The sequence below is a fragment of the Sapajus apella genome, unplaced genomic scaffold (assembly GCF_009761245.1).
Source record: "Sapajus apella isolate SASKATOON/1434 unplaced genomic scaffold, GSC_monkey_1.0 scaffold43, whole genome shotgun sequence".
NCBI lineage: Eukaryota > Metazoa > Chordata > Mammalia > Primates > Cebidae > Sapajus > Sapajus apella.
This window is the reverse complement of record NW_022436983.1, coordinates 12,526,735-12,553,005: the sequence shown is the minus strand read 5'-3', so window position 1 is coordinate 12,553,005 and position 26,271 is coordinate 12,526,735. Positions and strand designations below refer to the sequence as shown.

The following is a 26,271-nucleotide window of genomic DNA, read 5'->3' as shown; positions in this document are numbered from 1 at the left end:
CTCTACTAAAAATACAAAAAAAAAAAAAAAAAAAAAAAAAAAAAAGGCCGGGCGTGGTGGCTCACGCCTGTAATTCCAGCAATTTGGGAGTCCGAGGCGGGTGGATCACGAGGTCAAGAGATGGAGACCATCCTGGTCAACATGGTGAAACCCCGTCTCTACTAAAAATACAAAAATTAGCTGGGCGTGGTGGCGCGCGCCTGTAGTCCCAGCTACTCGGGAGGCCAAGGCAGAAGAATTGCTTGAACCCAGGAGGCAGAGGTTGTGGTGAGCCGAGATCGTGCCATTGCACTCCAAGCTGGGTAACAGGAGTGAAACTCTGTCTCAAAAAAAAAAAAAAAAAGTGAAAAGACAACCCACAAAATATCTGCAAATCACATATCAGATGGCAATGTTATATCCAGCATGTAGAAAGAACATGTACAAAGCAACAGTAAAAAGACAAATGATCCAGCTGGAAAGTGGACAAAGGATCTGAAGGGACCTTTCTCCAGAGAAGGTACACAGATGGCTGGTAAGCACATGAAAACCTGTTCCATTTCATCATCCATCAGGGCGAGGCACATCAAAAGCACAATGAGATACTACTTCACACCCACTGGGAGGGCTACAGTAACAAAAGACCGGCTGGCCAGGGACAGTGTCTTACCCCCATAATCCCAGGATTTTGGGAGGCCAAGGCGGGCAGATCACCTGAGGTCAAGCGTTTGAGACCAGCCTGGCCAACATCGTGAAACCCTGTCTCTACTAAAAATACAAAAATTAGACAGGCATGGTGGTGCACACCTGTAATCCCAGCTTCTTGGGAGGCTAAGGCAGGAGAATCGCTTGAGCCCAGGAGGCGAAGGTTGCAGTGAGCTGAGCTCAGGTTGCTCCACTGCACTCCAGCCTGGGCAACAGAGTGAGACTCCATCTAAAAAAAACACCAGGTGTGGTGGCTCACACCTGTAATCCCAGCACTTTGGAAGGCCGAGGTGGGCAGATCACCTGAGGTCAGGAGTTTGAGACCAGCCTGACCAACATGGTGAAAGCCCCTCTCTACTAAAAATACAAAAATTAGCTAGAGGTGGACTTTCTTTTTTTCTTTTTTTTTGAGATGGAGTCTCATTCTTGTTCCCTAGGCTGGAGTGTAGTGGTGTGACCTTGGCTCACTGCAGACTCCATCTCCCAGGTTCAAGTGATTCCCGCCTCAGCCTCCCAAGTAGCTGGGATTATAGGTGCGCGCCACCATGCCCAGCTAATTTTCGTATTTTTAGTAGAGACTTTGTTTCACCATGTTGGCCAAGCTGGTGGCAACCTCTTGACCTCAGGCGACCTGCCCACCTGGGCCTCCCAAAGTGCTGGGATTACAGGTGTGAGCCACTGCGCCCAGGAAAAAAAAATGAATGTGTGTAGCAACATTAGTCCTAATAGCTGAAAAGTAGAAACAACCCAATGACTATCAATGGTATATAACAAAATGTGATATACACAGAGTAAAACAGTATTCAGCCACAAAAAGGGATGAAGTACTGATTTGATACCTGCTACGACACAGATGAATCTTGCAGACATTATTTTAAGTGAAAGAAGCCATGAATCATGAAATGTCCAGAATAGGCAAATCAATAGAGACAGAAACCAGACCAGTGGCTGCCAGGGACTGAGAGGTTTCAGGAGAAATGAAGAGACTGCTGATGGGGATGGTGTTCACTTGGGCTAACGAAAATGTGCTCAAATCAATTGTGGTGACAGTTATACAACTCTGTGGCTATACTAAAACAATGACTTGTACATTGAATGGGCTAATTGCATGTGATGTGAATTCCCACCCAATAAAGCCTGCTAAAACAGTGTCAAGCCCTTGACCAAACCCTTCTCTTTATCCTTCAGGATAAAGAGCATATTTCTTAACAGCAGAGGACGGCCCTTAGACTATATGGCCTTTTGATGACTCCTGTGATCCCCACACACTCTGTCTGCCATAGAAACGCAGCTGCCCCCTTCTTTGTACATCTGCTGCTCCCTCTGTCTGAACTGCTCTTCCACACTCAGCTCCTGGCTCTCACCCCTCAATTCTGTCCCATCCTAGGCTTTTAGTCTAGATGCCAACACCTCCAGCTGACTTCTTTTTTGTTGCTTTTTCATTTTAATTTTTTTTTTTTTTGGTAGAGATGGGGTCTCACTATGTTAGCCAGGCTGGTCTCAAACGCCTGATCTTAAGTGAACCTCCCGACTTGGCTTCCCAGAGTGCTGGGATTACAGGCGTGAGCCACTGTGCCTGGCCTCCAGGTCCTTTCTGACTGTAACCTTCTTCCGCCTCTGCAGATCAGGTGGGTGTCCCTCCTCTGTGCTTCACGTAATGAAATAATAGCAATGTCACCACTGACAGCTTTCAGGCTCGTGTAAACATTGTGTAGAGGCCCTGAGTGTGCAGCTTTCCCTATACACCCTCATGCCATCCTCCTAGCAACCGTCTGAGCTGGGTAACAATATTTCCATTTCACAAGCAAGGAAACAGAGGCTCAGAGCAGTCAAATGACACACCCAGGTCAGGATGCTCTTGACTCCTGTGCAGCGTCCTCGCTCCCTGATCACAGAAGCGGCCACAAAGTGTTATGTTCACTGCCGCTGTCTCCGCCACCAGCCTGCCAAACCCTTGAGGACAGAGGCTGTGTTTGATGCATTCCAGCCCTCTCACTCTCCCGCCCCATCTCTGACCAGCTGTGTGACCTAAAGCAAATTACTTAACCTCTCTGGGTTTTGGATCCCTCATCTGTAAAATAGATGGATAGTAACTGTCCCTATTTCACAAGGTTGTGAGGATTAAATGAGGTAGAAATATAGCAAGTACTTGGAAGCAAGCCAGGTATATAGTGGGTTCTCAATAAGCTATTGCAAAAGTGATGATCTCTCTATCAGCACTGCCCAGCACAAGACTTGGCCTGTGGTAGGGATCAGTGCAGGTTGGGCGCCCTTCCTGGATGGGTAGGAAGTGGAGGGAGCATACCCAGCCTCCAGACTGGAGAGGCCCAGGGTCTGCCAGGCAACCTCCCTCTGAGCAGTAGCTGGATCTACTCCCCCAATCCCACAGCCCTGCCCTGGCCCTGCCTCCCAGACACTACTCACGGGAAGGTAGATGCAGCAAAGCAGAGAATAGAGATCAAGCCCAGGCCCACGCTGGCCTCATCCCAGCCGTCCTGGGCACATTCACCAAACACATCCCATATCCACTGGATGGAGCCATTGGGGCAGCTGGAGAAGTTGCGGAAGCCCAGTTTCTTCCAGAGCATGGCTGTGGAGGAAGGGTCCCCGGGGCCGAGCACAGCTGCACAGGAGTGAGGGTGCTGGTGTTCTGAGGCCGGCAAGGGTTCTACAGGGAGAGAGAGAGGAGGCTTTCAGCACTGGAAGGTCCAGTTCCTATTCATGGTCATTCCAAACTAAGCTCATCCCAGCCTTATCACCTGGCACCTGGCCCTGAACCAGAGAAGGGCAAAGACATAATCTTTACCCACCAGGACACAATCAGCCTACAGGCACACAGATCACAGCAAACACACACCAACTAGACGCGCAGGCAGTGCACTGGATCTGCAGAAGGGACAGGTATGTTCAAATCCCTGCTTCACCACCCATTCATGCTAGAGTTTGGGCAAAGACTGAGCCCTTCCGTGCCTGAGCCCTCATCTGTAAATGGGGGTCATTACAGTGCTGCCTCCCGCATCCGGTTATTGTACAGGTTAAACGAGTTCATACACAGCGTGGAGAACTGAGCCCTATAGCTCCCGAACACTTAGGTTGTCCCTAATTTCTTCTGATTATTATAAATTACTCTGTAAGGATCTGATGAGACCAGGCCCATGAAGCTCATTATCTAATTTAAAGTAGGTTGTACCCAGGAGCGATGGCTGGCTGGCTGATGCCTGTAATCCCTGCACTTTGCGGGGCCAAGGCAGGAGGACAGCTTGAGCCCAGGAGACAGAGACCAGCCTGGGCAACACAGCAAGAACCCATCTCTCTTAAAAAAAAAAAAAAAAAAAAAGAAAAGAAAAGAAAAGAAAGAAAGAAAGAAAAAACTCAAAAATTTAGCCAAGCATGGTGGTGTGATGGTGTGCGCCTGTCTGGTCCTAGCCACTCAGGAGGCTGAGGTGGGAGGATCACTTGAGCCCAGGAGGTAGAGGCTATAGAGATCTCACCAATGCACTCCAGCCTGGATGACAGGGCAAGACCCTGTCTCAAAAACAACAACAGAAAATAAGGGCTGGGCACCGTGCCAGCACTCTGGGGGCCGAGGTGGGAAAGATCGCTTAAGCCCAGGAGTTCGAGAACAGCCTGAGTAACGCTGTCTCTATGAAAAATTCAAAAATTAGTCAGGTGTGGTAGCACAAGCATGTAGTCCTAGCTGCTACTCAGGAGGCTGAGGTGGGAGAATCACTTGAGCCCAGGAGGTGGAGGTTGCAGAGCAAGCCACGATCATGCCACTGTACTCGAGTCTGGTGACAGAGCCAGAGCCAGACCCTGCCTTAAAAGAAAAAAACGCACACACACACACAAACCATAAAGCAGGATGCCCCACACAGATGAGGGAAGTAGAGAAGAGGATCAGCGGATCCCCAGGGTTGCATGAGTGACAAGGACTCAAGTTTGAGACGCTGCAGTCTGTATCCTCCCAGGAGCTCACAGACTGTGGGGGACGCCTACCAGTAGGGAGTCCACAGCCGCCTCCCCACTGTCACACTGACAAAGCCAGAATATGGGTGATCGCAGGGCTGGGCAGGGCAGGCCCCTCCCGGCACCCAGGCACCCTGAACAGTGAGTAGAGCAGTCATTGCCTGTGTGATACCTTAGAGGAGGAAGGGAAAGTGAGGCTTGGCTGGGCCATCTCCGTCAGTGATCGTCACCACAGCTCGGACCAGAGAGCTCTTTGTCAGCCTATTCCAAGCATCCTGCATGCATTCATAGGTTTCAACTTTACAGCAACTGTGAAGTGGGGACCACTGACATCCACAAGGAGCCTGAGCCAGAGTGATGTGCCAGGGCCACCCAGCCAGGAAGCTAAGGAGTCAAACCCAAGACTCAGACCTACACCCCCTGCTCATGGCCATCTGCCATACTGCCCACCTCAGGTGCGTCTGCCACCAGCAAGGCAGAAGCCTTCTGTGGCTCCCTAGCAAGCAGACACAGAAAAAGAAAGAGGGAAGCCTCTGTGGTCTGGCATGACTGCCCAGCCAGAAAGTGGGCTTCCCCTCTTCTCCCTACGCTCAGAGGGGATTTCCTCACCCAGGCGAGGGCTCTCTCCAGCTGCCTTCATTCCCACTTGTGTCAGGAGGCCTGGGCTCCTCAGCTAGTCCCTGGCTGGCCCCATGGAACTGCTGAGGTCACAGAGACCAGGGAGCACCAGGAGGGAGAGAAAGTGAGTCAGCACTTCCTTTCAGGAAGCTGTAGACCCTCAGCCCTAATGTGACTCGCTGTGGGCAGAGGCCCTGGAGCTGCAGATAAGGGCGCCTCAGGTCACTGTCGGCCCAGCTCACTGGACTATCTCCAGGGCCTGGCACAGGCAGGGAGGCTGAAAGCCTCTTCCTTTGCGTCTTCGTAACCCACCTGGAGGATCATCAGCACAGCTGATGTTGGAAGGCTTCACCTAATGCCCCGACTCTGGGACCTGAAAGGCCGCACCAAATTAACATAGAGTCCAGGTGTGGCTGGGCGTGGTGGCTCACACCTGTAATCACAGCACTTTGGGAGGCTGAGGCAGGTGGATCACTTGAGCTCAGGAGTTGGAGAACAGCTTAGCCAACATGGTAAAACCCCCTCTCTATCAAAAATACAAAAATTAGCTGGGTGTGGTGGCACATGCCTGTAATTTCAGCTACTCGGGAGGCTGAGGCAGGAGAATCACTTCAACCCAGGAGGTGTAGGTTGCAGTGAGTCAAGACTGCGCCCCTGCGCTCCAGCCTGAGAAACAGAGCAAGACTGTCTCAAAAAGAAAAAAAAAACAAAACCAAAAAAAAAAAAACCAAAAACCATATAGTCCAGGTGAGAATGCCAAAGGGATTTCAAATCAAGTCCTCATGTTCCCAGCCACCGCCCCCGACTGGGCTGAACCCCCCCCAACCCCCTTGTAGAGGCTGAACACAAGGCTGCAGGTCATCCACTGCCATCTTCACCACTCCCCAGCAAGGTCGGGTATACTGTGCTCATTTTACAGGTGAGGCCGAGTGGTCTTGGAAGTGAGTTAACCTGCCTGAGCCCTCTTATAAAATGGGGCCAGTGACATTCACTCCTTGGGGCAGCTGTCCTGACTAAATGCACATAAAGCTCTAAGCCCCATGCCTGACAATGCACGGCAGCGACTGTTTTCAGGATGAGAGTCCAGCATCTCAACCACCCTGGGGCCTCTCTCTCATTTCCCCTTTTCCCCAGGTTAGGGAGGAAATGAAATGGACGCATCCCACTATGTGTATGTGTTGGGGGGTTGTCTTGAGGAAGGTACCTTGGTTTATGGATCCAGGATACTGGGTGGATGGCCCCCTGACTTTGGACAGGATCATGCAGCCTGGAGCTCAGGACACTCAGAGACACGCCTGATCCCTGATCAGGAGGGCCTTGCTCTGAGGGCCATCCTGCACAGTTCCTGTCACCCAGAAGCCAGGCATGGGCCCACTTCCTGTTCAAACAGCTCTGAGTAAATGGATGTCCAAGGTTGCAATGGAGCTTGACCTCATCTGTAGAGACGGCAAGAGCCCCAGAAAGGGTACCCTGGAATCACCCTTGGAGAGTACACGTTAAAAATTTGGAGTGTACCTGGGCTGGGGCTTAGAGATTCTGGTCCATCTGGTGCACTTTGAGAAAGGGCGGGCCGGAGATGGCGCCTCCTGCTACACTCAACCTCCTCTCCTTGATCCCAAGCTGAGTCAGGGATGCTTTGGGCAGAGGACCAACGCCGATCATGTGTCCACCTTTGTCTACAGGATCAAGTCCAAATTACCTGAGGCCAGGCCTCAGGTTACTCCAAGAACCACCCACCCAACCTTATCTCCTCCCTCCTGACGCACGTCTTCAGTCATTTCAGGTCTCCAGGCATCTGCACATACTGTCTCTTCCCCTAGGAGTGTCCTGCTCCCCTGCAAGGGCCTGGTCATGAAGTAAGACTCACTCCTAAATTGCTCTTTCAAAGATGCCCTGTGACAGCCAGCTGGACAAGACCTCCCACCTCATCCTCTCCCCTCCACACACCTGAAGAATGCTACCACCGTCCTCTGCGACCAATGTCCTTGAAACGTACTCTCCCCACTCCGGAGTGTGCGTTTCTTATTCTCTGGGTCTAAACACATGTAGAGGTTCAGCAAATGTTGAGAGAAAGAGAGAGAGGTAGAAGGACAGGGTGAAGGAGAGGAAACGGGAGTGAGGAAAGGAGAAAAGGGGGAAAGAGAGGGAAGAGGAAGGGAAGGAGAAAGGAAGAAAGGGGGCAAGCTGTGAGCTCAGACAGCCCAGGGTTGAGGAGAAAATCACTCCGGAACACACCTGCCCAGCGCCTACCAGTCTAGAACTCAAGTGACTGAGCCTCGCAGTTCTCATCTGAAAAGTGGGGGATAATGCAATACCCACCTCCGAGGCTGACGCAGAGTTAAATGATACAATCCAGGCCAAGCCATTACAAGGGTGCCAGGCACAGGCACTTGACACCAACAGCACAAAATGACTATTATTTGCTCTCACTGTAGCCCTTCCAGCATCCAAGCACACAGGCGCCTTCAGTAAGAGTTGATTAGGTAAGACCTGAGACCCCGGCCCGGGATCCCTCACACTTCCAGACCCAGACTCTCCATGCACACGTTTGGAAACCTGCCCTAGGCACGGCGTGGGAAGGGGCAGTGTGGGCTCTCGCCCCTGCACACCTGGGGAGAATGTGGAGGGAGGAGCGTCCTGTCTTGGGACTACCACCCACTCCAGGGCTCGGCGTCCTCAGCCACAGCTCCCTCCTGGTGATTCAGCCCGGTGCGGGTCGCTTGTTTGGAGGGATAATGACAGGGCAGCTGCTGGGGCCAGCGCCGCAAGGGCCCTCTCCCGACCGACCCGGGAAAAACAAAGCCATCAGACGGTAGGGGGCCGGTCGGCCGCGACCAGGGGCTGAAAGGGGACCCGGCTCCCAACCCCTGGCCAGGCCAGCCTCAGAGGCTGTGCTGGTCGCCCCTGAGGTGGGGGGCCACCCAGTCCCGGCCCGGAGCCTCGCCTCAGTGTGTCGCGCCACAAGGGGGGCGCAGGAGCCTCAGCAGTCCAGGGGCCGGAGGAGGGGACTGGAAGGACGTAGCAGGGAAGCCCAGGAGCCCCGACCCCCAGCCGTGGTTTGCCACCTGCCCCCGGGCCGGCTCACCAAGTCCAGATCCGCCGCCAGGGACCGACTTCTGGGTCAGGGCCCGCCGGGTCAGCTGACCGCGCGCCACCGCCCCGCCCCGGAAGCCACAGGCCCCGCCCCCACGCCGCGCGCCAGGCTGAGCGGGTCGGGAGGCGCCCCTGGGGCCGCGAGGCGCCCCTGGGGCCGCGTCTGCTGTTCCCGCCCCTCACCGCCTTCGGGCTCCGCCCTGGGCCTCCGGGCTCCAAACACGCAGGCGCCGCGGCCATGCTGAGTGCCGTGTCTCGCGCTGCTCCACGCGCTGCGCTCCACTGTGCGCGTCGCTCCCCGCCGCCCGAGGCCCGCGCGCTCGCCATGTCCCGGACATCGCCACCGCGGGCCGCCACGGTGCTGGGCACCATGGAGATGGGGCGCCGCATGGGCCCGCCTGCCAGCGCTGCGGCTGTGCGCGCCTTCCTGGAGCGCGGCCACACGGAGCTGGACACTGCCTTCATGTACAGCGACGGCCAGTCCGAGACTATCCTGGGCGGCCTGGGGCTTGGGCTGGGCGGCGGCGACTGCAGAGGTAACAGTGTCCTCTGGTCCTCCCCCTGCACCGTGCAGAGCTGAGCCCAGCCGTGCACCGACCCACTAGGGCCCAGCGGCGGGCAGCACCGACAGCTTCGTCCCTTGCGCCACCCCTTTCCACTTCGCAGCTCTGGAAACCCCAGGACAACTAGACGGTGTTTTGCCCTGACTCCTTTTCCCCACTCTCCTTCCCCTGGGAATTGCAGCGCGAGAGTATACCGCCAGCCTGGTCTGGCCCATCGCTTCCCACCTCCATTGGTGCTCCGGCCTCCAAACCTGCTAGGTGTCCGTAACCGGTCCCCATCCAGGCTCTCTGCCTGTCCTCTACCCCTTCGTTGCCATCATCACCCATGCATTCCCTGGGCACCCTTTTCTCTTCCTGGCCATTCCTTATCCCCTAGACTTTGCCCTGTTCAGCTGGCAGTACCTCTGGCTCTCTCAGGGAGAACTGTGGTGATGCCAGCGTAGGCTGGCGGGGAGAGTAGGGTTGGTAGGGTGGAAGTGCAGACGGGTGAGGGGGTAGGGCCTTTCTGTCCACTCTGTGCCAGGAATTGACATGGGGCCATAGGAGAGAAAGTGACTCCAGCCCTCCACAGGGAACTCAGAGTCTAGTGGGGAAGATTGAAGTAATGATTGTTGGAGAGCCCAGAAAGAGTGCTTTGGGAGCTGTAGGCCGGGGAGAGATACTAGGGAAACGTCAGCAAATGCCGGAGCTCGGCCTTAAAGGCTCAATAGTGGCTCACGCCTGTCATCCCAGCACTTTGGGAGGCCGAGGTAGGCAGTTCACAAGGTCAATCGAGACCATTCTGGCCAACATGGTCAAACCCCATCTCTACTAAAAATACAAAAATTAGCTGGGTGTGGTGGTGTGCGCCTGTAGTTCCAGCTACTCAGCAGGCTGAGGCAGGAGAATCACTTGAATCCCGGAGGCAGAGGTTGCAGTGAGCCGAGATCTTGCCACCACACTCCAGCCTGGCTACAAAGCGAGGCTCCGTCTCAAAAAGAAAAAAAAAAAAAAAAATAGCAGTTTGGAGGAGAACAAGAGAAAGGAGTATTCGAGTCTGCGCAAAGACTTGGTTTGGAAAAGGAATGTGCGTGATGTGTGAAAGGAAGCCCAGTGACCAGGTGTGGCATGAGTGGAGGATGGAGGGGACTGTCCCTCATGAGCCTGGCGCCATTGATAGCCCTGGAGAGGGTGCCTGGCAAGCAGTGAGGGCCCAGGAAATGTGGGCTGTTACCCTTTCCATGCTTCATCTACTCAACCATCCGGATGCTCTAGCTTCCCCCACCCCAAGAGAGGTTCTCTCTCTGGGTCCTCCTTAGAGTCATAGCGTGTGGTGGGTCAGGGGAAAAGAGGGCGAGTGTGAATCTCAGGCCCACGCTCTGTCTAGTTCACCTGGCTCCATGTTATTTATTATTATTATTTGAGACTGAGTCTTGCTCTGTCACCCAGGGTGGAGTGTAATGGCACGACCTCGGCTCACTGCAACCCCTGCCTCCCAGATTCAATTGATTATCCTGTCTCAGCCTCCTGAGTAACTGGGATTACAGGTGCACACCACCACGCCCAACTAATTTTTGTATTTTTAGTAAAGATGGGGTTTCACCATATTGGCCAGGCTGGTCTCAAACTCCTGACCTCAAGTGATCCGCCCACCTCAGCTTCCCAAAATGCTGGGATGACAGGCGTGAGCCACTGCACCCAGCCAGGTTGCATATTATTAATAATGAAGGTTTTGTTTCTGAGTTTGTTTTTCTTCTCCAACCCTTCCCCACTTCCATCTTTGAGGCCAGGAGCTCGCTGGACCAAAGTCCTCATGCCAGACCTGAGGCAAAGTTCATGCCAGGAATGCCTGCGGGGCTCTGAGGACATGGAGAAAATCTGGGTGAGAAACTGTGGAGTTTGTTCTCTCCCGTGTCCCAGCTGATCTCATGACACCCCTGTGAGCTACTGAACTGACTTGGCCAAGTATGAAAAGTGCAAAACCCATCCACCTACCAATCCAGATACCTGGGGTTCTTTTTTTTTTGAGACAGAGTCTCACTCTGTCGCCCAGGCTGGAGCTCAGTGGTGTGATCTCAGCCTCCTGAGTAGCTGGGACACGTTCCACCAGGCCCAGCTAATTTTGTATTTTTAGTAGAGATGGGGTTTCATAATGTTGGCTAGGCTGGTCTCAAACTCCTAACCTGAGGTGATCCACCCACCTCAACCTCCCAAACTGCTGAGATTACAGGCGTGAGCCACCCCGCCTCGCCCAGCTGGGGTTCTTTTTTAGTTTTTATTTTTGTAGAGACAAAGTCTTGCTACATTGCCCAGGATCATCTCAAACTCCTGGGCTCAAGTGATCTTTCCTACTCAGCCTCCCAAAGTGCTGGGTTTACAGATGTGAGCCGCTGTACCTGGACCAACAGCTAGGGTTCTTTATAGGGGAAAGAACAGTGCAAAATTAACTCATTTCCAAGCTGCTTGCATGCATAACACTGTTGTCATAGCGATGTATCGCCACATGGTTGGATGTATGCTCATGCTCTGTGAGTCGGAAAGGGGAGGGGAGGATTGTAATTACATTCTGCTCAGTTTGCCTTCTAAGCTGTCAAATTGATCTCTACTAGTGCGCCACATTCATGTGGCTGAATCTGTTTTGTAAATTCTTCCAGGCCTGCCCCCTTGACATCTTTCTCTGTACTGCAGCCAAGTGTGAATACAGGTGACTGGTTCACACCCTGAAAAAACCTAGAATGATCAAGCTCAGATTCAGTGGGATGGTATTTAAGAACCTTTGGGATCATGTCTGTCCCGTCTCTTGTCCTGTGTCCCACTGCTCCTTGCTCTGGAATTTATGCTTTTATAACTTAGACTTGAAGGTTTGGAGCCTCACATACTGTTTTCTTGCCTGACTTTGCATGGGTTCCCATGCTCTGGAATGTACCTTCTGCTCTTCCTTGTTTGCTGGAACTCTGTTTGGGGGTGATCCCCTAGGGAGAGCCTTCCCTGGAGTCCCCAAGTTGGCCTCATGCATCTCATCTGGTCTCCTTGGCACTGTGGGTGTTCCCCTCCTGTGCTTACCATGGTGTACCTTCCTCTAGACTGGGCTCCAGGAGGGCAGAGAGCCATTGTGTTCAGGTCATCTCTGCATACTTAGTCTCTAGTACAAGGCCTGGCACAGCCAGCAGTTTTGGTGACTAATGATAGTTATTCTAATAGGTGAACATTGAGAACTCACATATATGACACTATTTAATCCCCAGGACCCCCCAGTAAGGATAGTTTGATTATTATCACCCCATTTTATGAATCATGGAATTGAGGCCAAGTGAATAGAAGTAATTTAGCCAGGGTTACATGGTTAGCAAAAGGCCCTAATAGGTCACTTAATCATTCCATTCTCTCTCCAAGTGAAAATTGCCACCAAGGCCAACCCTTGGGATGGAAAATCACTAAAGCCGGATAGTGTTCGGTGCCAGCTGGAGACGTCATTGAAGAGGCTGCAGTGTCCCCGAGTGGACCTCTTCTACCTACACGCACCTGACCACGGCACCCCAGTGGAAGAGACGCTGCGCGCCTGCCACCAGCTACACCAGGAGGTGAGGGGGCACTCCAAGCTCCGAAGGCAGGCTCCTGCCCCTTTCTTTATCCTGATCCTACTCTTGAGAGCAGATGCACCAGGGCAATTCCAGGGTGGAGCAGAGAGCAGCTCCATTACCCAGGGCCCCACCCTGGCCTCCCCTTCCTGGTCTCTTGGGCTATACAGGGTTCTGACTGTGGCCTCACCTGTGCAGGGCAAGTTTGTGGAGCTTGGCCTCTCCAACTATGCCTCCTGGGAAGTGGCTGAGATCTGTACCCTCTGCAAGAGCAACGGCTGGATCCTGCCCACTGTGTACCAGGTGAGGGCCAGGGCTGCAGAGGCCACAATCTCCAGGGCTCCTGCTCATCCTGGGCTGTCTTTGCTCCTCTCACTGCCCCCCTTGCCCTCTGCATAGCAGCCACTCCCCTGCTGAAAGCCTACAGATGGCTCCCAGGTACCCTCAGGATGCCGTTCAAGCTCCTCAGCCTTGCCACTGGGCATCTGCTTCCTTCCTGCCTGAGTGTGCACCTTGGTCCCTTTCTTCCCCACCTCCTTTTGTACTTCAGCGTGGAACGCATTTCCCCTGCCCTCCTCCCTGAGAGAAGCACTCGGGCCTTACATAGATGTCTATTCCTTTGGAAGCCTTTCTAGAAAGCCCCACAGGAGTCTCCAGCCTCCAAACCTTATCTTCATATGTTCAGCAAGTACTTTTCAGTTCCTCCTTTGATCATACAACCTAACTTTATTGAAATTAGCTGCGTTCTTTTCAATTTTTTTAAACTTGAGTATAACACCTCGTGGAGGCAGGAGTTTTATGACACCTGCTTGTGGTTGTAACCAGTGTCCAGCATGGAGTTCATACACCAGATACTTGTAGAAAGATGTCATTCCACTTCAATTTTCTGTCCTTGGGCCTAACACCCTCTCTCCATCCCCTCCTAGCAGTAGTGATGTTAGAATATTGCTGAAGTCCTGGGCTCATGTTGCTTTAGAGTTTTAGCAGGGGAAGGCTACAGTTCCTTTTCTTGACATGTCTACCCTCTCCCCGGGGTCCCTCTCCCTGCAGGGCATGTACAACGCTACCACCCGGCAGGTGGAAACGGAGCTCTTCCCCTGCCTCAGGCACTTTGGACTGAGGTTCTATGCCTACAACCCTCTGGCTGGTACGTGGAGCATTCCTGGCCCTGTCCCAGCCTGTTCCTGACCCACTGATGCCCAGCCCAGGATTTAGGAAGCAGGGAGGGTTTGACAAGAGGCTGGGCTGCATCCTTCACCCCTCCTGGGTCCCTGCCTCTCCCCTAGTCCAGAGTCCTGAGGGACATGGCAGCTTCTGGGGCACTCTGGGCCCAGGAGCTGATTGCTGCCTTTCCACAGGGGGCCTGCTGACTGGCAAGTACAAATACGAGGACAAGGATGGGAAACAGCCCGTGGGCCGCTTCTTTGGGAATAGCTGGGCTGAGACCTACAGGAATCGGTGAGCCGGGGTGGGCTTGGTGAGGATGGCTGGTGTGGGTTCAGCTTGATGTGGAATGAAGTCCTGGGCTGCTCCTGGTGTAAGACCTTCCCTTGCTGTTTGCACCTCCTCCCCTGCATTCCTGCAAGAATTCCCAAATCCTCGGTGGGTTTTCTTGTTGTCTTGGGACCTCCAGGAGGAAATGAGGATCCCTGGATGTTGGGACCTTGAAGTCGTAGCTCTTTCCTGAGCAATCACCCGCTAAGAAGGAAAGAGCGATCCCAGGATGGGCCAGGCACGGTGGCCCACACCTGTAATCCCAGCACTTTGGGACACCAAAGTGGGAGGATTGCTTGAGCTCATGAGTTTTTTTGTTTTGTTTTGTTTTTTGTTTTGAGATGGAGTCTTGCTCTGTTGCCCAGGCTGGAGTGTGGTGGCACGATCTCAACTCACTGCAATCTCTGCCTCCCGGGTTCAAGTGATTTTTCTGCCTCAGCCTCCCGAGTAGCTGAGACTACAGGCACGCACTACCATACCTGGCTAATTTTTGTATTTTTAAATAGAAACGGGGTTTCACCATATTGGCCAGGCTGGTCTTGAACTCCTGACCTCATGATCAGCCTGCCTCGGCCTCTGGCCTCCCAAAGTGCTGGGATTACAGGCTTGAGCCACCACACCTGGCCAAGTTCATGCATTCAAGACCAGCCTAGGCAACGTGATCTTTAGCAAAAAAAATTCAAAAAATTCACCAGGCATGATGGTGCACACCTGTAGCCCCAGCTACTCAGGAGGCTGAAGCAGGAAAATTACTTGGGCCTAAGAGGTCAAGGCTGCAGTGAGCCATGATCATGCCACTGCACTCCAGCGTAGGAAACAGAGGAAGACCATGTGTCAAAAAAAAAAAATAAGAGGGGAGCTTCTGCCCCCGTAGCCACAGCCAGAGCTTCCGCCGCCATGCTGGAGCTTCCGCCTCCGAAACTAAACGGAGTGAAGTCACGTTCGGTTTTCTCTAACGTTGGGAAACGATGTAGCTGACACCCATCGTGGAGATGAATCAGTTTTTATCGGGTTTTTAACACTAAGTCTTGAGGAATACAATGGTGACCACAAAGGCAAACATTATACTGTGGAGACACACAGTTTTGAGACATCTGTGACCAGGCATGTCACGTGTGAATATACCACTGGACTTCAAAGCAATACATTGTAACTCTTTTTTTTTTGTCATTTTACAACAGATTCATTTTATTTTCATCACCCTGGGGCGCACCCTGTTGTTGAGCTCTCTGGGTCAGACCTCTGGAGACTTCTCTGGTGGTTCCTAGTCTCTAGGCTTGCTCTGAAATTACTCGTGCTCAGGGAGAGAGTTGAGGTGGTTGGCGTCCCCTCACTCTGTGCGTCCAGCTGCAGCGCCTCCTGATGGAGTTCCTCATTGAGTTGGTCACCGTGGCCGGATGGTGTTGGCCTGCTCCCTTCCTCACATGTTCTGAAAGCTGTGGGTTTTTTAGCATTTCACTTCCTGGCTCTCCCTCGAGTTGATTGTCTCTTCTTCACTACCTTGGGACTCTTCCTTGGGCTTCCGGACATCGGTTGAGAGGAGGATGTTCTTCTTCCCTGGTCCCCTTGGTGGCGGCTGGTGGTTGCTCTTCGACAGCTGGACTGGAGGCTCTCGGTTTTCTGTTCATCTTCAGCAAGTCAATGTCTCTCAAGGGTCTCACGTTGCAGCATCTTACCAGAGGCCACTGGGCCTGCAGGTCCAGTAACCGCGGAGTGCACCTGAACTCAGCAGTCTCATTCTGGTTGGCACTTGTCAGCAGAAGCCGATGCCTGCCCATCAGTTCTTTACTCCGAGGTGTTAGAGTGGAATAAAAATATGAATACTTGTTTAAAAAAAAAAGAGAGAGAGAGATCCCTGGAGGGAGACCTGCCCCGTCTGAGTGGCCTTCATGTCCCTAGGGAAAATAAGAGCAGGCTGTGAGTCCTCAGGAGTAAAGATTCATCGTGGTCTCTGGTGAGGAGGCTGGCATCCTGGGTGCTTCTGGTGCCCAGTGAAGTGGGAGACCTATGACTCTAGAGGACACCGGCTCCTCAGGACCGCAGGGTGTGGGTGGGGCAGTGGCCCTGGTTGGCTCTTTGGTGATGGCTCCCAGTGTAACCCCCAAGGTACTGACCCCTGTGCCACTGTCCCCCCTTCCCAGCTTCTGGAAGGAGCACCACTTCGAGGCCATTGCCCTGGTGGAGAAGGCCCTGCAGGCTGTGTATGGCGCCCACACCCCCAGCATGACCTCGGCTGCCCTCCGGTGGATGTATCACCACTCACAGCTGCAGGTAGACAGCGACCTGGGTGCTCAGCTTCTGCCCTTCCATGGGGACGAGCATCACCTTTAGGTGAAGGCCAAAGCATTTGATTTCTCAATTCCTCTGAAATTTCTTACTTCCAGTTCTCAAAACACTCTTCCCCCTCTGAGTGCCAGGATTTGTAATGAAGGCTTCATTTCAGGGATTTCCTTATTCCTTAGGCTTTGTGGGGTATGATTATCCCAGTGTTATTGATGAGGAAACTGAGGTTCACCCAGCTGTTAAAGGGGCTGACATTTTAACACAGATTTAACTGTAAAGCCCACTCGTCTCGCCCTTTTGGTTTCCCTCTCTTGGTGCCTCATGTCTTCCTGGTTAAAGCTTATTTCCTAGCTGGTGGCGGTGGCTCACGCCTGTATTCCAGCACTTTGGGAGGCTGAGATGGGAGGATTGCTTGAGCTCAGGCATTTGAGTCTAGCCTGGGCAGCAAAGTGGGACCCTGTCTCTACAACAAATCAAAACAATTCGTCAGGCGTGGTGGCTTACTCTTGTGTTCCCAGCTACTCAGGAGGGGGGGAAGATCACTTGAGCCTGGGAAGTCAAGGCTGCAGTGAGCTGAGATCACACCACTGCACTTTAGCCTGGGGACAGAGCAAGACCCTGTCTAAAAAAACAAACAAACAACAGCAAAACTAACAGCAACAAACTTATCTGCAGCTTCAGCCTTACATGTTGCATAGCGTCTGGCGTATATCCGGTAGATGTTCAGTACATGGAAGCTGCGTTTTACATAAGTTTTCTCTCATACTAATGCTGAAAATAGAGGAAGAGATGGACTGTCCAAACATACTTAACTTAGCCTGCTTTTTAATTTTTTTGAAACAGGGTCTCACTCTGTCACCCAGGCTGTAGAACAATGGCGCGCTCATAGCTCACTCCAGCTGCAACGTCCTGGGCTCAAGTGATCCTTCTGCCTCAGCCTCCCTGGTAGCTGGGAAAAGGCATACACCACCACCCCCGGCTAATTTTGTTTTGTTGTTTTTTTGTAGAGACAGAGTCTCACTATGTTGCCCAGGCTGGTCTTGAACACTTTGGCCCAAGTGTTCTTCCCACCTCGACCTTCCAAAGTGCTGGGATTACAGGCGTGAGCCACTGTGCCCAGTCAACTTAGCCATTTTTACACAGCTGCTAGGGGGCAGAACTGGTTCATGAATGTAGGTCTGTCTGGAAGCGCCCTGTGGCAGTAGGGGAGAGGATACAGGATTCAAGTCACATGGGTACAGCTATCCAAGGCACCTTAAGTTCTTTCTGGACATATGGCGTATAAGAAAGCCCAAATCTCAGCAGGGAGGTGGCCGGGAGGGGTGTGAGTGGAGTCGCCGTGCAGCGGAAGAGGGTTGAAGTCTGGCTGTCTCCCTTGCAGGGTACCCACGGGGACGCGGTCATCCTGGGCATGTCCAGCCTGGAGCAACTGGAGCAGAACTTGGCAGCGGCGGAGGAAGGGCCCCTGGAGCCGGCTGTCGTGGACGCCTTTCATCAAGCCTGGCATTTGGTTGCCCACGAATGCCCCAACTACTTCCGCTAGGCCCACTGTGGCTCAGGCTGCCCCAGGCTTTTCTGTCACCCCTTCTATTTTCTCATGCTAACCAGTCTTGGCCTTAAGCTGATTTAGCAGTCTTTCTGGATTGTCTGGATCCATGCATTATTTTTCTAGCTTCCTGTCTTGCTCCCTGTTCACTTTACGCCGTGAAAGGCGGGGATGAGTCCCACTTGGGCATTTCCTGTTGAATAAAGCAGGCACTTGACCTGGCTGTAGCCCAGGTCTTGAGTGAACCCCCGAAACTTGTTTCCCATCCTGCCTGGGGATGAGAAAGGGCAGAACCGTGGGCAGGAGTCTTCAGAGGGCAGAGGTAGTGGGTGGGTCTCAGGAGCACACTGTCCTCCCCAGGTCTCCTCGGTCCCCAGCCTGAATGCCTGCCTGACCTCTCAGCATTGAGGTGCCTCTCACTCCTCTACACGTGATAGGAAAGAGGGTCGTCCACCTAGAGTACATTTTCTCTAATTCAGAATTGCCTCAGTGAATTCTTAGGAATGAAATAACTGCAACAAAAAACTACCATTAGAGCCACTACCAAGAAGAAGAACACTTCCTGGATCTGCGAAACATCTCGAATGCTCTCAGCCTTGGCTTACCGTGTCTTAACTAAAGTCTCTTGTCTCTTCACCCATAAGGTGCTCAGCCTTGGCTCTGGGCCTCCTGTTCGGCATGGCGACATAGGCAGCCAAGGTCATTTCCCTTGGAAACACCTCCTCCACACAGGAGGCACGAGGGCTGAGAGGAAGAATCCTCGGTTCAGTGGTTGCTGAGCCTGCTGCATTCCCAGTGCAGCAAAATCCCTCCAGCCCTGGGCAGGGCAGCAGGCAGCACTCGGAGCAGCTTCTTCACGCAATGAAAGAGGCCCACCCTGGAAATGTACTGTTTCATTTATATTTATTATTTGTTCTTGAGACAGGTTCTCACTCTGTCGCCTAGACTGGAGTGCAGTGGCGTGATTATTGCTCACAGCAACTTTGACCTCCGGGGCTCAAGGGATCCTCCCACCTCAGCCTCCTGAGAAGTTTTTATTTTTTTGTGGAGCAGAGGTCTCACTATGTTGTCACCTTCTTTTCTCTTTACCCATAACAAAACAGATGCTCACCCACGTGGAGTGGCGTATCAGTTATCTTTGCACAACAAACCACACTAATGAGTTGCTTGAAAAGACAAAATCCAAGGCTGGCTCGGTGGCTCGTGGCTATAATCCCAGCACTTTGGGAGCCCAAGGCAGGTGGATTGCTTGAGCTCAGGAGTTTGAGACCAGCCTAGGCAACATGGTGAAACCCTGTCTCTACCAAAAATACAAAAAATATGCGTGTGGTGGCACATACCTGTAGTCCCAGCTACTCAGGAGCTGAGATGGGAGGATCGCTTGAGCCCTGGAAACAGAAGTTGCAGTGAGCCAAGATCACGCCACTACACTCTAGCCTGGGTGACACAGTGAGACCCCATCTCAAAAAAAAAAAAAAAAAATCCTTCAAACTGATAAAAAGATTTTGATGTAATTTATATTACTCTCAGGTGGCTTTTTCTTAATGCTGAAATGGACAAATTAATCCTGAAGCTCATATGGAAATTCAGGGGACGCATGGGAACCAAAACAGTCTTGAAAAAAATCACATGGTTGGAGGACTCATGCTTTCTGATTTCAAAACTTACTACAAAGCTATAGTAATAAAGACAGCGGTTCTGGCATAAGAATAGACAGAGCAACTGGACAGAACTGAGAGTCCAGAAGTAAACTCTTACTGATTTAGAGTTGATTGCCAAGAGACTTCAGCAGGGAAAAGAATCATCTTCACCAACATCTGGATGTCCTCATGCAAAAGAATGAAGTTGGACCCCTTCCCCATGCCATACACAAAAAAAATTAACTCAAATGATCAGCCATCTAAGTAATAAGGTAAAACTCTTCGAAGAAAATATTGGAGTAAGTGTGACTTTGGATTAGGCAGTGGTTTCTTAGATATTGACACCAAAAGCACAAGTAGCAAAAGAAAAAGTCAACACCATCAAAGTTTAGAATGTTCATGCTTCGGAGAACAATATCAAGAAAGTGAAAAAAGCCACAGAATGGGATAGTGTTTTGCAAATTACCTATCTGTTAAGGAACTTGTAGCTAGAATACATACAGGACTCTTATAGCTTAATAAAAATGAAAACCTACCCAGGTGCAGTGGCTCATGCCTGTAATCCTAGCATTTTGAGAGGCCAGACGGGCAGATGACTTGAGCCCAGGAGTTCAAGATCAGCCTGGGCAACATGACGAAACCCTGTCTCTGCAAAAAATACCAAAACAATTAGTCAGGTAAGGTGACAGGCACCTGTGGTCCCAGCCAACCGGGAGGCAGAGATGGGAGGATCTCTTGGGCCCAGGAGGTAGAGGCTGCAGTGAGCCAAGATCACACCACTGCACTCCAGCCTGGGCAACAGAGCCAGAGCCTGCCTCAAGGAAAAAAAAAATCCCAGTTAAACAATGGGCAAATGACTGGAATAGACCGTTTTCCACAGAGATGATACAGATGGTCAGTAACCACATAGAAAGCTGCTCAAAATCAGTAGTTATCAGGGAGAAGCAAATCAAAACCCCTTCAAATCTGCTAAGCACTAGGATGATCAGTCAATAAAATGCAGAAAATAACAAGTGTTGAGGGTTTGGAGAAATAGGAGCCTTTTTATTGTCCTGCCGTTGGGACTATAACATGGTGCAACCACTTTGGAACATTCTGGCAGTTTTTTTAAAGATTAAGCATTTATATGACTCAGAAATTTTACTCCATAGGTATATACTTACAAGAAATGAAATATATGTCCTTATTAAAAATTACATGAATGTTATAGCAGCATTATTCACAATAGCCAGAAAGTGGAAACTGCCCAAATGTCAATCAATAGATGAACGGATAAACAATATATCTGTATGTACAATGGGTTATTTTTCAAAAATAAAAAGGAATGAACTATGAAACATCTACAGTGTGGACCAACCTTAAAAACATGGCAAGTGAAAGAAGCCAGTCACAAAAGGTCTCATTGTATGATTCCATTTATATGAAGTATCTGGAATAAGCAAATCTATTAGACACAGAAAGTAGATGAGTGGTTGCCTAGGACTGAGAGGGACTTTGGGAGGAAATGGAGATTCACAGCAACTGAGTAGAGTTTCTTTTGGGGAGGTGATGAAGGCACTCTGAAATTGACTGTGTTGGTTGTACCATTCTGAATACACTAAACACCATTAAATTATACACTTTAAGTGGGTCAGTTGTATATAGTGTCTCAATTATGTGTTAAAAAAAAAAAAAAAGAACCCAGAAATCTGTTAGGGCAGGGCTCAGTGGGGAAGATCCATTTTTCTGGGAGCCACCCGGGTCACACAAGTCTAGGAACTCAAAAGGAAATCACAAGTGCAGGACTGGAGTCACATGGGCAAGTGTGACTAACCCCAATCACTTAATTCCTCTGGTTCCATGTCTGGGGTCACACCTGCGACCATGGGCGGCATGTTTAACAAGATGCTGGAACCCAGGAACCAAGGAAGGAAAACAGTAGTGGTGGCGCCCTCACTGTCTCCCTCTCCACTCTGGGTCACACCAAAAGGAAGGAGATAAAAGGGATGCCTATTTCTCACTTCTCTTTTTAGATGATCATTTTCAGCCTGTACTCCTCTGAGTGCATTCCGAAGCACTGGGACTCCTTTGACCCTGAGACATTGAAGAAAAAGAAGCTAATTTTTTTTTTTTTTTTTTTTTTTGCATAAGCACATGGCCTTCGTACTAGACCTTTGCAAGCACTGCACAATCTACTCAGCTCTTTTAGCAGTTATATCAGGTGGGACCAAAGGGAATGATTCCCCAAAACTAGAGAAATCCCCAGGAAACCCTCAAATGCCACGTTCAGGAAGGGCCCTGGCCCTTCCTCCTTCACTTTCACATTGTCAGCTTCTCCAATTGTACCACCCAAACACCCAGAATTTTCTATGGTATTTTTCCTTCATTCGTGATTTAAAACAGCTTCTCCTCCGCTGTGGTGCTCCAGGCCCGGGCGGCTGGCCTCGCCACCCAGTGGGCAAGGAGGCTTGAGCTGAGCCTGGTGCTGCCACAGCCCTTCTCTTGCTCCTTGTGCCTCCCTTAGTTTTGGGCACAGGAGAGCCCTGGGGTCTGCATGGGCCTACCGGTGGTGGCAAGGACACTATAGCCTTCACCCTCTTCTCGGAGGCCACTGCAGCCCCTCTGGAACATGTGTAAGGAATTTGCATAAGGCAGCTGTGCAGAATGGAGCTGGAGGAGCTTTATTTGTGCAAAAGATACTCCTGAGAATAACCCTGATATTCCATTTGATTTCATACCAGAAAACTGTAAGAGGATAGAGGCAATTGTAAAAAACTATCCAGAAGGCCATAAAGCAGCACTGTTCTTCCAGTCCTGGATTTGACCCATAGGCGGAATGGGTGGTTGCCCATCTCTGCCACGAACAAAGTTGCAGAAGTTTTACAAGCACCTGCAATGAGAGTATATAAAGCAGCAACTTCTACAATATATAATGGAAAGCCAGTTGGAAGGTATCACATTCAGGTCTGCACTGCTACACCCTGCATGCTTGAAACTGACAGCATGCTGGAGGCCATTCAGAAAAAGCTTGGAATGAAGGTTGAGGAGACTATACGTGACTTTTCAGTCTTATAGAAGTGGAATGTTTAGGGGCCTGTGTGAATGTACCAGTGATTCAAGTAAGTGACAGCTACTGTGAGGATTTGACACCTAAGGATATTGAAGAAATTATTGATGAATTCAAGGCTGGCAAAATCCCAAAACCTAGGCCAAGGAGTGGATGATTCTCTTGTGAGCCAGCTGGAGGTCTTACCTCTTTGACTGAACCACCCAAGGGACCTGGTTTTGGTGTACAAGCAGGCCTTTAATTTATATGGAGCTGTAAATATGTCACTAGAGAAATAAAATATGAACTTCCAATCTAAAAAAAAAATGGCTGTATCTCTTCTGTAATGTTCCTCAAACTGGAAGAAGTTAATTTCCCCAAACATTAAATTGCTTGGCTTAGAGCTGAGCTCAGGGAAGGGACCCCAGAAGCCTGACATGCTGTCAAAAGGGTAATAGTTTGTATTTTTATTTAGTTCTTATTTATTTATTTTTATGAGACCGTCTCACTTAATTGCCCAGGCTGGAGTGCAGTGGTGCAATCTTGACTTACTGCAACCTCCACCCCCCGTTCAAGCTACTCCTGCCTCAGCCTCCCGAGTAGCTGGGACTACAGGTGTGTGCCACCACGCCCAGCTTGCTCCATCACTGAACATTAGTGATTGAGTTGTTGCCACTACTAGCACTTTTTGACTTAGGGTTTTGTTAATGTCCTTCTTTTCAATTTCCATTCAGACAAATGCTGAGACTCCATATGCTTTCACCTGGCCAAATGTACTCCTTTCACTGAGTTGTTGGGTTTTTTTTTTTTTTTTTTTTTTTTTGGAAGTTTTAAATTCTCCAACACTCTAGCTATTTATTTATTTATTTTTAAATTTATTTTATTGCATTTTAGGTTTTGGGGTACATGTGAAGAACATGCAAGATTGTTGCATAGGTACACACGTGGCAGTGTGATTTGCTGCCTTCCTCCCCATCACCTATATCTGGCATTTGTCCCCATGCTATCTCTCCCCAACTCCTCACCCTCCACTGACCCTCCCCTATTTTTTTAAATCCCCCTGGAATTTTTGGTTAATAGGTCAGAGAAACACTAGTATAATAATACTTGCCAATATTCCAATCCAAGAATGAAATTAAGTAGCAGATTCTGATAGTGCCCCCATGGAAGAAAATGCACTCATTGCATGCCATTCCAAGACAGCTGAACACAATGAATAGGTCTTGAATGAGGAAAAAAATCCGGGCCATATCTCTCAAGTAACCTTTGTGCGGGGACATTTTTGCAGTTTCTAAAGGCATTCCACAACTCATATAAAACAAATTAGTGGCTCGTAGCCCCCAGTCATGAAGGACAAATCTTAACATCATGAGGCTTGCAGACAGCATATTCTACACCTGGAAGTTTTATTACATGTTTTGTACCAAGTGATAAGACAAACATCAAAATGTGAAAGGAGCCTCCTGCAGCAAAAAGCTTTGCAAATGGTCCAGGAGGTAGTAAAACAAAGTCTGCTTTCCGGTCCTCTGTCTCATTCAAACCCCTAAAGTCTTACAGATACCTGTAATAATCACTTAACTAATTGGAGGTTGTGATATTTTGACACTGGTGGTATTTACTGTTCCCTGAATTTTGAACATGAAATTCTTGCTGCGGAGCAGTGCATGCCCTTCTGGCTAAATAATTACTAGATCCTAGTAGAGAGAGATTGTCTCATTTAAGAAGTTCTACTTTGGGAGGCTGAGGCGGGCGGATCACAAGTTCAGGAGATTGAGACCATCCTGGCTAGCACAGTGAAGCCCCGTCTCTACTAAAAATACAAAAACTAGCCCGGTGTGGTGGTGCATGCCTGTAGTCTCAGCTCCTTGGGAGGCTGAGGCAGGAGAATCGCCTGAACCCAGGAGGTGGAGGTTACAGTGAGCCGAGATTGTGTCATTATACTCCAGTCTGGGCCATAGAGTGAGATTCTGTCTCCAAAAAAAAAAAAAAAAAAAGTCTAACTTTTTGATCCAGCATTGCCATCCTTAGTAAGCTCTTTCTGGCTAGGTGTGGTGGCTCACACCTGTAATCCTAGCACTTTGGGAGACTGAGGCAGGTAGATCATGAGGTCAGAAGATTGAGACCATCCTGGCCAATGTGGCAAAACCCTGTCTCTAAAATAAATATATTAATTAATTAAATAAAAATTTTAAAAAGTTCTTTCTGAATTAATACCACATAAATGAGGTCCAAAAAAGAGATACTGTAATGTGATATTAGAATAAAGTAGACTTCAGAAAAGAAAATTATCAGAAACAGAGAAGGACATTATATAATGATGAAAAAAAGTCAATCCACCAAGAAGGCATAGCAATCTTAAATGTGTAAGCACCAAACAGAGCTCTCAAAATATATCAAGCAAAAACTGATGGACTGAAAAGCAGAAAGAGAAAAGTTCACATTATGGTTGAACTTCAACACCCCTCTCTTAACAACTGATAGAGGGGAGACCCCCTCACCTCCTTCGGATTCCTGATCTCCACCTCCTCCTTCCCCTCCTCTGCAATGGGAAGGAGGGTGAAGAAGGAAAAAAAAACTACCAAAGAGCTGGGAAATGACTCCCTTTTCAGTTCCAAGCGTCTTTACTATCTGTTAACCTTGAAAGATCTGCAAATGAAAGTTATTCCTGCTGGCTGGATCCCAGCTCTGTTTCATGCCCCCACGTCTGCATGGCCCAAGCTCCCTCCTGGAAACACCTCTGCCAACAAACAGCTTAGTGCTTTTGTCTTGTCTCTGTACGCTCCCTCCTCTGCTGGTCCCTGCTCATGCTGCATAGGAATTAGCAAATCAATGAAGCCAAAGATTGTGAGGTCAGATGTCCAGCAAATGGATGACACAGTTTTGCCTCAGTTTCCCCTTTAGCATTGTAAGCCTATAAAAGAGGAGAGAAGCTGCTGCTTAGAGAGCTCAGTGAATGAGGCTGTTGATCCCATATCTCCCAGCCAAATAAAAAGCCACTTCATTCCTCAGTTTGGTGCTCGAGAGGTTTGTTGCCCCTCCTGCTTCAATAGAACTGTCCAGAAAAATAGCAAGGGTATAGAAGAACTCAAAGAAGCCATCAACCATCAAGATGTAATCAGCGTTTATAGGACACATGGCCCAGCAACAGCGGTATCTTGACTGTATCAATGTCTGCATCCAGGTTGTGACGTAGTATAGTTTTGAAAGATGCTACTATTGGGGAAAAGTGGGTGTATTAGTCCATTTTCACACTGCTGATAAAGACATACCCAAGACTGGGCAATTTACAAAAGAAAGAGGTTTAACTGGACTTACAATTCCACACAACTGGGGAAGCCTCACAATCATAGCAGAAGGCAAGGAGGAGCAAATCATGTCTTACATGGATGGCAGCAAGTAAAAAGAGCTTGTGCAGGAAAACTCCCTCTTATAATAATCATCAAATCTTGTGAGACTTACTATCACGAGAACAGCATGGGAAACACCTACCTCCATGATTCAATTACCTCCTACCAGGTCCCTCCCACAACACATAATTCAAGATGAGATTTGGGTGGGGACACAGCCAAACCATATCACTGGAGAAAGGGTACAAGAATCTCTCTGTATTATTTCTTTTTTTTTTTTTTTTTGAGATGGAGTTTCGCTCTTGTTGCCCAGGCTGGAGTGCAATGGCGCGATCTCGGCTCACCGCAACCTCCGCCTCCTGGGTTCAGGCAATTCTCCTGCCTCAGCCTCCTGAGTAGCTGGGATTACAGGCACACACCACCATGCCCAGCTAATTTTTTGTAGTTTTAGTAGA

The 26,271-nt window shown here is 50.0% G+C and overlaps 2 protein-coding genes, 1 long non-coding RNA gene and 1 pseudogene across 9 annotated transcripts in view; 2 read left to right on the top strand and 2 right to left on the bottom strand.

Moving 5' to 3' along the window:
• SLC66A1 (solute carrier family 66 member 1) overlaps positions 1 to 8,443 on the bottom strand; it is a 17,906-nt gene extending 9,463 nt beyond the window's left edge. For 3 of the 5 annotated variants that reach the window (XM_032300633.1, XM_032300627.1, XM_032300631.1), the window contains exons 1-2: positions 7,829 to 7,988; positions 3,109 to 3,352 (exon numbers count right to left, since the gene is read on the bottom strand). Coding sequence is in view for 2 of the 5 variants with exons in the window: in XM_032300627.1 (XP_032156518.1) it covers positions 3,109 to 3,272 (164 nt within the window). In the remaining 3 variants the exon portion in view is untranslated. Of the gene's footprint in view, positions 1 to 3,108; positions 3,353 to 7,828; positions 7,989 to 8,353 lie in introns of those variants that run through there. The other 2 variants (XM_032300628.1, XM_032300634.1) reach the window with 2 other exon arrangements.
• A 133-nt stretch (positions 8,444 to 8,576) lies between these two features.
• AKR7A2 (aldo-keto reductase family 7 member A2) lies at positions 8,577 to 18,053 on the top strand. Of its 2 annotated transcripts, XM_032300622.1 has the most exons (7): positions 8,577 to 8,897; positions 12,297 to 12,484; positions 12,680 to 12,784; positions 13,532 to 13,628; positions 13,840 to 13,939; positions 16,117 to 16,246; positions 17,640 to 18,053. In XM_032300622.1, exons 1-7 carry the CDS (start codon positions 8,600 to 8,602, stop codon positions 17,799 to 17,801), a joined length of 1,080 nt encoding a protein of 359 aa, XP_032156513.1. In that variant the 5' UTR covers positions 8,577 to 8,599; the 3' UTR covers positions 17,802 to 18,053. The 2 variants fall into 2 exon arrangements, with proteins under 2 accessions (XP_032156513.1, XP_032156514.1); XM_032300623.1 differs by lacking the exons at positions 16,117 to 16,246; positions 17,640 to 18,053 and adding an exon at positions 14,850 to 15,804.
• LOC116566382 lies at positions 15,434 to 16,580 on the bottom strand. Its single transcript, XR_004275844.1, has 2 exons — positions 16,301 to 16,580; positions 15,434 to 15,870 (listed from the first exon to the last, which is right to left on the bottom strand). It is a non-coding gene; the product is annotated as an uncharacterized LOC116566382 (long non-coding RNA).
• On the top strand, positions 17,914 to 22,796 carry LOC116566621 (annotated as a pseudogene). Its single transcript, XR_004275935.1, has 2 exons — positions 17,914 to 17,969; positions 21,948 to 22,796. The product of XR_004275935.1 is annotated as an NADH dehydrogenase [ubiquinone] flavoprotein 2, mitochondrial pseudogene (transcript).
• Positions 22,797 to 26,271: the final 3,475 nt, after the last annotated feature.

What these genes read in the sequence shown, in the direction of transcription:
- AKR7A2 (XM_032300622.1), top strand. Translation starts at nt 8,600, where the DNA reads ATGCTGAGTGCCGTGTCTCGCGCTGCTCCACGCGCTGCGCTCCACTGT. An exon ending in TGCCTACAACCCTCTGGCTG is followed by an intron (nt 13,629 to 13,839) that starts GTACGTGGAGCA and finishes GCCTTTCCACAG; the next exon opens with GGGGCCTGCTGACTGGCAAG. An exon ending in GCTGAGACCTACAGGAATCG is followed by an intron (nt 13,940 to 16,116) that starts GTGAGCCGGGGT and finishes CCCCCTTCCCAG; the next exon opens with CTTCTGGAAGGAGCACCACT.